General features: G+C 35.7%; 1 protein-coding gene across 1 annotated transcript; it reads right to left on the bottom strand.

Moving 5' to 3' along the window:
- Positions 1-436: 436 nt before the first annotated feature.
- LOC114481102 (potassium channel subfamily K member 1-like) lies at positions 437-7,000 on the bottom strand. Its single transcript, XM_028475498.1, has 3 exons — positions 6,547-7,000; positions 5,317-5,721; positions 437-1,735 (listed from the first exon to the last, which is right to left on the bottom strand). The coding sequence occupies exons 1-3, from the start codon at positions 6,899-6,901 to the stop codon at positions 1,425-1,427; spliced, it is 1,071 nt and encodes a 356-aa protein (XP_028331299.1). The 5' UTR covers positions 6,902-7,000; the 3' UTR covers positions 437-1,424.
- Between the last annotated feature and the right edge of the window lie 5,428 nt (positions 7,001-12,428).

Below are 12,428 nucleotides of genomic sequence, written 5' to 3'. Positions count from 1 at the left end.
CATTTTAACCTTCAACATAATATCTATGGTATTCTACAATTGAATAAAATAAATGAAAAATTAATCGGGAAAAGAATAAATAAAAAATTACCGGTAAATTAAAAAAAATAATAATAATATCGGAGAATCCAGAAATTTGAATCAGATATCTGATATTCGTTTTCAGGCTAATATCGGACCAACATCCGATATCGGATTGGGACACCCCTAATCTATGTGCATAGCTCAAAGCTGATCAAATTACAGGGAGGCATATGCTAAGTTGTTTACTGAAGGCCCAAACATGTTCCAGCTCCAAACCCTGACAAACTTTTTTCCAAATTTGATGGGCTGTCATGTCCACCAGATACAATGTATAGCAGATCTTTTTGTATATTCTAAGAGAGTAGGTGGAGCTGTATTATTATACCAAATTTGAGTTTCCTATGTGTTGTAGCTCCTGGGATATTGGAAGCTGAAAATGAAAGAAAAATAAGAATGCACGAAAATAGACACACCCCCCTCACTAAATCGGCCATATCTCAAAAAGGAAAAACATTTACAGTGTGCCTGTTAAATATTCTCGGAACAATTTGTAAACATTTTGGACAAGGAATGACCCTGATTTTAATATAAGAAAACGTTAAAAAAAAAAGACTTTTAAAAGGCAAACGGGAAAATTTTAGGAAGACATGTATTGTTTTAACAATAACATGACAACTATACCCAGACATGAAACATTTGAGCTGCAAACTGACAACTGTAACAACTTCCTTCCACAGAGGTTTATAAAACAACCCTTCATTGGAAATAGATAAATAAAATCACAGGGTTGCATTTTAGTGAACACTTTAAAACCCTTTTTGTAGAAATCTCTTTCTACAGGAAACGATAAATCCCAGGAAAACCCATGTTACAGTTAAAAAAATAAAAATACCTCCAACATTAAAGTGCTTCCCTCTAGTGGATAAAACAGGGATAACACGCTACAGTAATTTTAAGGGCCACTCAGGGCTGAACGTGATTAGGAGAAATCTTTACTTTCACTGATCTAATTATTTATTTCATTCACAAAATAGGGAGAATTGATTAATTTTATATGCAAATACCAACTATAATACAAAGACTGCCTATTGGCATCCAGACTTTGGCAGGAAGTGAAAACCTCTGGGCTTCCCTCCATTTGAAGAGGCCCATCCCTTCCTCCGTCAAAGATTTATATCATGCCGGGAACCGGCTAGCGGGAGGATAAACAAAACTCTGTTGATAGAGAGCGCCATGCTGCTAATCTGCGGGCGGGTTCTTGCTTCCACATCATAAACGTGTGTTGGTGTTGGCAATGGCAAACAGGACTCGCTCCTTTAAACAATCAAACCGCCTCAGACCACGTTCACAGAGGTCAGGAATGTTTCATCCGAGGTAGATGTGCAGCTTCAGGGAATCCGTCATCCCACTTTCATATACGGTGGATTGATGGGAACAGTTGAACCAGTCGCGGGCGTATAAGTCGCGATGCCACCCTGCCGTAGCGACGCCGCTAGTTCCGACACAGAACGAATAGCGGATTGTTGATTCGTCGTAGAAGTGCTGTTCACCTCGTCACTCGTGTCCTCCGGCTCGATGATGTTGGCCGTCTCGGAGTCCAAGTCCTGGGCGTCTTCTTGGTAGAACCTTTGTCTGATGCTCCTCATCTGGGGAAGCTCAAAGCAGGTCTCCAAAACCACCAGGATGAAGACCAAGCCCAGGAGCAGGTAGACTGCAGAGCAAGCACAAAGATCATCAATGAATTCTCAGCACATGCGACAGAATGTAGATAAATTAGTGATGCCATTGAAAATGGCCCAAATGTGCATTTTCGGTTTTTGGTTGAAACACTTTTCTCATCAAAACAAGGCGAACAAAACAGGATGTTGTAAAGACACAATAACAAGACAACAAGATATCGCGATATTAAGACGTTACAATGTATCGTTTTTGCTTTTTTAACGGTTTTTAAAGGTCCAGAGAAAGTATGTCCAGAGGCAAAGACAAACAAAAGCATTGTAATTAATAATTTTTCACTTTTCCCCATCCCAAAAGTATTGTATCGTTATCGTGAGCCTATTATCGTCTATAATATCGTATCGTGAACTCAGTGTATCGTCCCACCCTGGTTGTTATCAATGTTTTGTTTATATAAATGCATATTTTGTTGAGTATTTAAGTATGTACTATAAATGTTCAACTTTCTGTCTGCAGCTTTTAAAAGATGATTTTGAGTTTACATTTTCTGATTAATTTTTGTTACTTATTATTAATGAATTTATGTTTTAAAGCAGGGGATCTTTAAATGGATTTAAAATTGAAGAAAACTTAACCATAATTATGTTTGTTAGTTTAAATAAATCCTTAAAGGTAACAATGTTAATGCATTTAATTGTACATTATGTGAGATGTGCCAGGCACGTTTGACCAAAATTATGTTTTACTTTTAATGTTAATAATAAGGTATGTGGAAATAATTGTTCTTTTCTTTTTTTTTTTATAACATTTAATCACTGCCCAGTACATTCATCTAAAACTCCATTATAGGAAAAATTTGGACAAGTTCTGCTCAATGAGAATACATTTAGTTTTTTTGATTAAATAAAAGCAGATTTTTTTTTCTTTATTCCTATTTGTGTCAGTTATTATAATGTGCAGTAGTATAAACGTCCATTAAATCCTAAATGTTATTCATATTCTACGCATGTCTAAGGAGAACTTGAGCACAAAGGAGAATTTAGTTTAAATGTTGAGTTTACCTGCTTGTTATTGAGATCTGCATCTGGTTTCGGTTTGGTTTCAATTAATTGAGCTTAAGCCTATTTTTACTCATTCCTGGAAACAAGAGATCTAAAAGTTAAAAGGGAGAAGACTCAGTCTTTAGTAACCTATCAGGTAAAAAAAAAAGAGTTTAATAGACAGATTTCCCTTTCAGGAGTTAATTAGGAACACAGAGCAAACGGATTTTGACTTATATTATCCAGATGGACAGAAACGTGACTTCAATTTCCTTCCTAACAGTTGGCTGTGTGAATATGCAAATAGTGTTCGGGTAACGCCAGCACCTTTCGGTGCAATCTGCACAGCTAATGACATTTTCCCCATCTGCCAGTGCCAACACACTAAAATTTCAGTGCAGTTGGACCACAGACAAATACATAAAACACAAAAAGTCTTTGATAAAGGTGAGCAATCCACGTCTCAATATACAAATTTAACATTTGCAGAACAATGTGACTAAAAGCTTTAAGAAATCTGCAGTGACATATTTGTCAAAATGCACAGTTTAGGTTTATTACAGTTTAACGAGGGGTGTGCATTCATTGCCATGTGTCTGACGATATGTTACGATTCACGATTTGCATGTCACAATAAGATATATTCTGATACAAAACAATAGGACATACATCGCGAACTATCGCAAAATCATTAATTTTTAAAATTTGCATTTTAAAAAGACAAAATGGCATGAAAAAAAAACCTTTTTTTTTAAACTTGCGAGAACAAGAAAATGGTTTATATATATATATATATATATATATATATATATATATATACCAAAGTAAAAGTATAGAAAACAGTTGTTTAAGATTGTGTGTTGTGAAAATGTGTTTTTAATCAGTATTTTTATCAATTACTAGACATTTCTGGCGAAACCCCTTTCAACTCTAGGTGACCCCACATGGGGTCCCGACCCCAAGGTTGAAAAATACTGGATTACATAGTAAAGAGCTGATGCCTGTCTGTGTGTGTGTATTTGTGTGTGTGTGTTAGGGCTGCTCGATTATAGAAAAAATAATATTCACAATTATTTTAGTCATATTTGAAATCACGATTATTCAAATGATTATTTATCAACCAAAAATGTATTTATTTTTTGTACAAAAAAAAAAATATATATATATATATATATTCTTTAAACATAAATAAAATCCTTCAAACACTAAAATCGAGTGTGTTCACTTTTGCACGAAACAAAACACTTGTGATGTGTCTTTGCTCCAGGTCTTCATCATCAAACCCAAAGTGTTCCCATAGAAGATAATTTAACTTGTCTTGCTTGTTTACCTAGTGTTTTTGCTGTTTCTCCTGCCATGTTTCAACAACTGTCCTCGTGTTAGCCTGCAGGCTAGCTTTGGATTTGAGAGGGGTGGGGCGGAGGGGAGGAGCTTGCATGTGTGTGGATTAAACAACTCAAAGTTAGTATTAATGACATGTGTGTGCCGAGCTTTATTATTTGTAGATGTCCGAAATAGTGGGTTTCTTTTATTTAGCGAAATAAATTTGAATTTTGATTAATTGAGCAGCCCTTGTGTGTGTGTGTGTTCATCATATGCACATCTAACTTCATGAATGAGTGATTTGGTGCGGCTGTTTTTTTTTTTTGACTTTCTGACTCAAATGATTATTGGTTGAAATTACATTAAAATATCCTTGGATTAAATACTTACTAATAGCGTTGGGCATCGAGTATCGAATGACCAAGACTAATGTTCCGATTCTCCCAGAATCCTTCAAATTTTTTAATTTCGATTGCTACTTTCTATACAACAGTCCGCCTATCGGAAGAAGAAGCCACGAACACCAACGAAGAAGAATCCACTGGAAGTGTTCATTAAATGTGATATTTATATACTAGTTTAAAACTGACTTGTAAGAAATCCCTCATAAAAAGTAAAAAGTGCATAGGATTAAAATTCATGGAGAGTTTAAGACTATTTCATTCAGAAAGACCTCTGGTGAGCTTGCTACTTTAAAGATATAAACTTTTTTCACCATGACTCTTAAAAAAAAAAAAAAAAAAAAAAAAAAACCCGAAATCGGAATCGGAACCGGAATCGTTGAAATTCTAACCAATGCCCAACCCCACTTACAAATTTCAATGGTAATGAGTAACGACTTACAATGGTAGTACAATGGTGATATACTGACAAATTACAATGGTAATGAGTCACTGCCATTGTAATGTGTAAGTATATAATCCATGGATATTTTCAGGTAATTTCAACCAATAATCCTCATGAAATGACCTGTTGGCAGGTGTCACTATAGCCTAATAAATACGTTTTTTATTCTTTCATGTATTTGATCTGCTCTATCCGTCTCTTCTGGGTGGATATCCAATATAACAGAGATAGGGATCAAACCAAAGGTGAGTTAGCTCGTCTTAAACCTCCACACAATATCATCAAAGGCAAAGTGCTATCATACACAGTGACTTTTCTCCACAGGGGGCACCTGGGGGTTAAGTGAACTGTCCGCAGATAAAGCACTTTAGCTGCCCCCTGAAGAAAGGCAAAGTAATATACTTACTTGTAACTCCCAGTTTGTAAAGGTTGGGGTGTGGGTTGGGTTCATTATCGTGGCTTTCGCCGGGGACATAGTCCCCAAGGCCGATGGTCGTCAGGGAGATGAAACAGAAGTACAGCGACTCCAGATAGTTCCAGTCTTTCTCCAGAGTGAAAAAGATCCAAGCGGGGATGATGAGGAAAAGCAAGGCCATGATGAGAGTGAGACACGTGGCGTGAATGGCAGCCATCTTGGATCTGGATATGGCCCATCGCCGGTGGAAGTAGGACACCGGTCGACGACTGACGACGACCATGAGCCTCTGCACCACGACGGAGAGAAAGAAAAGGGTGATGGGGACACCGAGGAGCGAGTAGAAGATGCAGAAGGCTTTTCCTTCGTCAGAGAGAGGAACGGTGTGTCCATAACCTGAAGAAAAGAGACAAACAAGCAGCGTGAGTCAGTCTAAGGAGAGGTATGATTACAGAGAGCGTCTGACTAAAATAGCAACTAAACTGACGTCACACAAACTCTTTATATCTGCAGTATTAAACTCAGGACAGAATAATATATCTTTTCATTTGAACATATTTAACATGGCAAATTCCACCTATAAAAATACATATACAAAAAAATAAACATTTTAGGGTATTTCCTATCCTGGGTTAGGGTTAAAATAAAAGGGTTAGCGGGGTAGCTAAAAATAAATAAGAGTTAAAATAAAACTGACGAAAATTTCAGCCACGTGGTGCATCTATCACGTGACCTAAACTGGCCAATGAGGGGCGCTGCATACCAATAAACTGGCAGTCAATTGACGCGTATTACGTACTGATAGCCACTGCCTTAATTTAATATGAACTTTAGTAATTGAGAACGTAATTGTAATTGACATTTAAGGGAAAAATAATAATTGTAATTTTAATTACAACTGGAAAAAAATGCCGGCAATTGCAGTCATAATTGAGTTGTAATTGAAAATGTAATTGACCCCAACCGCGGTCTCTGGCGGCTTTATTTTGGGGATCGTGGACTGAAAAGGTTGAGAACCACTGATATACTCCAGTGTTGAGGTCTTTAAATAGGTTAACGTTGTTTTTTTTCCCCGATTAGAATCTTATTTGGTTTGTAAATAAGATCTTTAACTAAAAACGGGTTAAACTAACAGGTATAGTTTGCACAGGTAAGTAGGTAAACATAGCTTTCCTCTGAAGGTGAACGTGTAATATTTACAGTGATAATAAACGGCCTCACCTGTGGTGGTCAGAACTGTGCTGGTGAAGAACAATGACGACACAAAGTCCCAACCATGGCTGTTGTTGTGGTTCCCCAGCACCGACACCCCGAAGCTGTTGGCGTCCAGAGCCCGGGCCAGGAGCTCCTCTAGCCGGGCGTCCGACACGCAGGTGTTGTTGCTGAGGAAGTCCCGGCGGGCCGCCCTCACCTCCCGCAGCAGCTGGCTCTCATAGGGCAGCTCAATGGCGGAGAAGATCCCGGCCCCGATGACCAGGTAGAGGACGTAGCCGGCCACCAGGAGCCAGAAGCTGAGGGACGACTGGTGTCTGTAGGCTAGCCGAGCACAGCAGTCGGAGGAGCAGCCAAGAACCATCCTGGACCTGGAGGCCGCTCTGTGGCCCCCTCTCTTTGAGGTGTGCTGATACCTGCTGCTCTACTCCTTCTTCTTCTTCCTCATTCTTACAGTGATGACGTCATCCGCCCAAACAGGTGTGTTCTGTACTCCTTGAGTTTTTGATAAGTGTCTTTCCTGCTCAACCGGTTTTCCTGTTTTTTTTAGTTTAAAGTATTAACTTATTCAAACTCTTATCATCATCATCATCATCATCATCATCATCATCATCATCATCATCATCATCATTGACAACTTTATTACAGACCAACTTCATTCATCAGTTATTAAACAGTAATAACCAATAACAAAAACTTCTGGAGCATAAAGGTGTAACCTGGACATGTCATCAGTCATCCAAGGTGACAAATATATTAGTCATCTTAAAGATGTAAATCCTTGTTTTAATCACAAATAAAATGGGTTAAAAGTGACCCAAAAAACAAATAATAATAATTTAAAAAAAAAATGGTCGGAAATGTGGTGAAATGGTATTTTAAAAACCACAGAAATTGGTTAAAAGTTGCAAGAAAAAGAGAAAAAGTGGTTAAAAAAAATAAAAAAATGTTGAATATTATCAAACAGTAATAACTAAACAAATTAATATATATATTGAGGGATAGAAGATGTGATGTATCTATTTTAATGTGGAGCTTCACTAGCTAATCAAAGTGTCAGATAATTAAGCCAGTGGTTGGGGTGGTGTAATTTAAAAAGTAAGAACAAATAGTTTAAACTGGCAAATAATGGGCATGACAAATCATGAATATGGTTAAATTTGAAAAAAAAAAAATAAGCATGAAATATGGTGGAAAAAAAAGGTTAAAAGTGAAAATAATGGGTCAACATATGTGACATAGGTATAGGAGAAGTGATGGAAAGGGTTTATAACTATAAGTGCCAAAAAATGTCTTGTAAGTGGAATAAATGTGCAGAAAAGGCATTGAAATGCGATGGAGAAGTTGCAGATATCAGAATTAGAATAGTTTTATTGGCAAGTAAAGTTTAAAACAATACAAGGAATGTAACTTTGGTGGATTGTGTGAAATCTTTACCTCAAACTAAATATTATTTATTGTTCAATTGTGACTAACGTGATTATAAAGCCCTAATCATAATCCATGTTTTGTTAGAAAAAAAGTGAAAAAAAAACCTGCTTAAAGCCTGATCAGTGTTTAGACATAAATACAATCATGATAATAATAATACATTGCTTTTAAATATTGCTTTACACAAATACTCAGATAAAACACTGAAGACAGACAAAATAAATGTTAATGCAGGTTAAATGCCTGTTTAAAGATGTCGGTTTTTAACTGTGTTTGAAAGATAGTAATGAATCAGAGGCAAAATAATGCTTTTAGAAAACTATTTTTTCTTGTTGAAGCTTAAAGTAAAACAATAAAGTTATTTACATGAGTGGTCTGGTCAGAACAGCATCTTAAGAACATATTTTAAGGTAAAACAAACAGAACAACAAACCACAAATATAACAGTGTTAACAGGAGTTGATGGCTGTTTTTCTTTTTTTTTAGATTAGAACACCTTTGTGTGGTAATTCTTTACCACAAGGGGGGAGTAGACACAACATCTTCAGTTGTATGAGCTCTGTAACCAATGCTGTCATCTGGAAATGAAGGAGCAGTTGATTTTTCAGTAACAAACGCATGATACATCCTCCCCCGTGCTTTACATTGCATCTGTCTCTGTAATCCTGCAGGGATGAGTTATTCTCATAACTAACATTAAAATCAACCTGAAGTTTTTGAGTTACAATTATATTAATACATGCAGGTTGAAATCTTTACGTGTGCACCAAAATCTGGGAGAATATAGATGAAGGTCTCAGAAGATGAGGCCGATTATTTCCCTTTTATCTAAACAATACAAAGACACACAGATTACAGACGTGTTATTAAGAGAAAAACAAGGAAAAACTGCAGAACTGAGATATAAAGATGAGAAGCAGTGGATGGAAGTAGTCCATCAGAATCAGAAGTACTTTATTTATCCCAGGGGTCAAATGACTTGCCTCCACATGCCTCTTGTGCTTAGAATGAAGATTATGTGTGCATATACTCATACTGTATGTGTTTTCGGAATAATACAGTTATATTTGGATGGCTCTCTTTGTTTAATGTTTTACCATAAACATTATATATATATATATATATATATATATATATATATATATATATATATATATATATATATAAATTATTTCACACTACGGCTCGCAGACCCCAGTTTGAAAACCACCGTTTTTTTTTTTTTTTTTTGCTTAAGACTCTACTGCTGATAATTAATAACTGTTAGTAATTAGATTAGAATTAAATTTTCAGGGCTTTCTGTAAAAAAAAAATAATAATAAAAAATTCTGATCCAATTGCATTACTTTACACAAGTTCTGTGAAATAAACATTTAATTTGCCTTGTTTCTTTATCAGGCATCTTTAGGTTGTGGCATACAGAGGAATATAACTAATGATCTCATAGAAATTAATTTGCATTGTGAAAAATGCATTATTTTTCTCCTTTTCTGTAAATAAAGCAACATATTAGATTATGGTACATGTCCTGATAAATTAAAGTCGACATACAGTAATTATTTATTAACAAAAGGCATTTTTGTTCAAATTTCTCGAGAAAAACATCATTTTTTTCACTGGAAAGGAACATGTATTAGCGTATACTGTTATGTTTTTTAAATAATATTTCTACCACATTGCATGGAACCATTGACGGCTTTTATTTTGACATTCCGCACAGCAATCAAACCTGTTATTGCTATGGACAAAGGATTAATCCTGGATATCTTGAATTATAATTTTATTAAATGTTGTGCAAAGTTGATTTAAAGTGATACATAGTAGAACATAAACAATATTCATATTTGATGGACTTCAGACGTCAGTTGACTCATTTACAGCCAAGTACACTGAATTTACTACTTTCTTTCCAAAGAAATTCAAATGAGAAAATAGGTGAAATGAGTGAAAAATGCCTTTCACAAGGATACAATTCAGCCCTGAAACTCTTTTATAAACTATCTATGAATGTTCATTCTTTACTTTCAAAGGACAACCTTTGTTTTGTGTGGGTTTTTTCTCTCAGGGCCATTATGTGTACAACTGTGAAGTCAGCTGAAAACAAAAGCTTTCAGTTCTCTGATTGCTGCACAGCAATGGGTTTAACCATTCACAAAGTGAGTGTTTTCCACAAAGGAGCACTGACCTGTGATCACTTCTCCTTAAGGTCAAATCTCTATTAAGGAAAATATCATATTTAAATGTAGTTGACACAGAGTAGAGGTTTCTTTGAGAGCTGAGAGTGATCATTTGAAATGGATGAGCAAGGCTGAAGAAATACAAGAAAGAAAGAGTGATTTTCTCGATTATTCTAAAATGTAACTGAAGATTCTAAGAAGATAAAAGATCATTTAAGACTTGAGCTCCTGAGCTTCTCAAATTTATGTTATTTAAAAGTAGGAACAAATGGTTTAAACTGGCAAATGATGGGCATGACAAATCATGAATGTGGTTAAATTGGCAGAAACAAGCTTGCAATATGGAGGAAATAGGTTAAAAGTGACAATAATGGGTCAATATATGCAACATTAGGTGGCAAAAAGTGGTGGAAATGGTACATTAGTGCCAAAAATGTCTTAAAAGTGTAAAATACTTGCAGAAAAGGCATTGGAATTTGATGAAGAAGTGGCAGAAATGTGAGTAATGGAGCAAAAACTCATTAAAAGGCAAAAAAATATATAGAAAATGTTTGGTGTCGATGCAGAAAAAGGGTAAAAAAAATAAGCAAAAATGGGCTCAAATTTTTCAGAAAATATTTCTTGAAGTTATCTGGCAACCCCCTCCCAGTGTCTTGCGACCCCAAATGGGGTCCTGACCCCAAGGTTCAGAAACCCCTGATTTAATGTATTTGATTATTCATACTGTGTGCCTGATGAACCCCTGGAAGTCTCTGTTTGGCGCCAGGCATTGGAATATGTTTCTGGTGTAAAACAATCAGCTTTTTTCAGTTATTAATTTGACAGTACAGTCATTTTTAATTAGGTCCTAAAACAGTCTGCGTTGGTGATTGGATTGAACTGCTGCAGCAAATGTGATTGGAATGTAAGCTGCTTACCGTCAGGATTAAAACCTGCCGTTACCTGCTTTATATCTCCTCACATCTCCATAGAAGAATTCAAACTGGTGTCGATAAGAGCTTTAAAGCAACCTCAAGACTTCATTTTCTTTAGGTTTTCTATTATTTACAAGATTTGACTTTAAACTCCAGATGTTGTTCCTGTTTTTTATTCTGACAGTCTATTTTCTCTGTTTATCTTAGAGCTTAAAAAAAGAATCTTCGAGGAAAAACAAACAATTTCACCTATTTCACTGTTTGATTAAAAAAAAAAACATGAACATGATTTCTTCTTTCAATCAGTAAGGCTTCTGATTTAAATATGTATGGCAGGTTTGGGGTCAATTATTATTGTAATTGTCATTTTAAAAATCTGTTGCTGTTGTAATATAAGGTAAGATAATTTACTTTTGTAACTGAAATTGCCATGAAAATTCTATAAAAATTGTCAATAATAATAAACGCTAAACTGGGGAACCATGTTACAGTTCTATGTACATTTCTACACATATGTACAATTATTAAAATATGTTCTTTTTTATAAAGCTTTCCCATATTTTGCCTATTAAAAATATATTCATAAATCTAGGGGTATACTGACACCAAAGAGGCTCAGACGCCCACATCAAAAATATTAAAACCCATAATTTAATTGATTAGGAAACCTAACAAGGTAACCAATAGAAAGGGAAGAAATTAGATGATAGATATTTATTTTTAGTGTATTTTACAGCTGATTTAGGACCTGTTATCAAAAGACATGCTAACAGAAAGCTAATTCATGAGGAAGGTTAACTTGCATTACATTATTTATTTTAGGCTCAGTAATTGTGATTAATCGTAATTGAACTTTAATAATAATTGTAATTAGAAAAGATGCTGGTCACTGTAATCGTAATTGAGTTATAATTGAACATGGATAAGTGACGACGTAATTGTAACTGAAAAATGTAATTGACCCCAACCCGTACGGTAATACTGCAGTCAGTGCCTTGAAATCACTGAATCAGCTTCAAAAGTTTTTCAAACGCCCGACTCAGCAAAACTGCCAGGGACAAAGGAAATAAATATGACATCTCTAAATCTGTGGCTTCTCGTGAGCTTTTGCCAACTTATTTATATATATTGTCATCTAGTATGAGTGGCTCTGTTTTTGTACTTATTGCAGTTGTGCGTATTGTCTTTGCCAGGGTTGTTCAGTTCATACACAACAAAAGTGAGAAGCAGACGAACTGTGAGAGAATTCAATAAAAACTGTGGAGGAACAGGGCGAGTGCAGTAAAATGGCTTTAGGGGAACAACATGCCTGCCTGCATCTCAGGGCCTCCTGCAGTCTGAGGCCAAACGGCTGGGTGCTTTTATAGCG

The sequence above is a fragment of the Gouania willdenowi genome, chromosome 19 (assembly GCF_900634775.1).
Source record: "Gouania willdenowi chromosome 19, fGouWil2.1, whole genome shotgun sequence".
NCBI lineage: Eukaryota > Metazoa > Chordata > Actinopteri > Blenniiformes > Gobiesocidae > Gouania > Gouania willdenowi.
This window is presented reverse-complemented; position numbering and strand designations above follow the sequence as displayed.

What these genes read in the sequence shown, in the direction of transcription:
- LOC114481102 (XM_028475498.1), bottom strand. Translation starts at nt 6,901, where the DNA reads ATGGTTCTTGGCTGCTCCTCCGACTGCTGTGCTCGGCTAGCCTACAGA. An exon ending in CACAGTTCTGACCACCACAG is followed by an intron (nt 5,722 to 6,546) that starts GTGAGGCCGTTT and finishes TCTTTTCTTCAG; the next exon opens with GTTATGGACACACCGTTCCT. An exon ending in TTACAAACTGGGAGTTACAA is followed by an intron (nt 1,736 to 5,316) that starts GTAAGTATATTA and finishes CTTGCTCTGCAG; the next exon opens with TCTACCTGCTCCTGGGCTTG.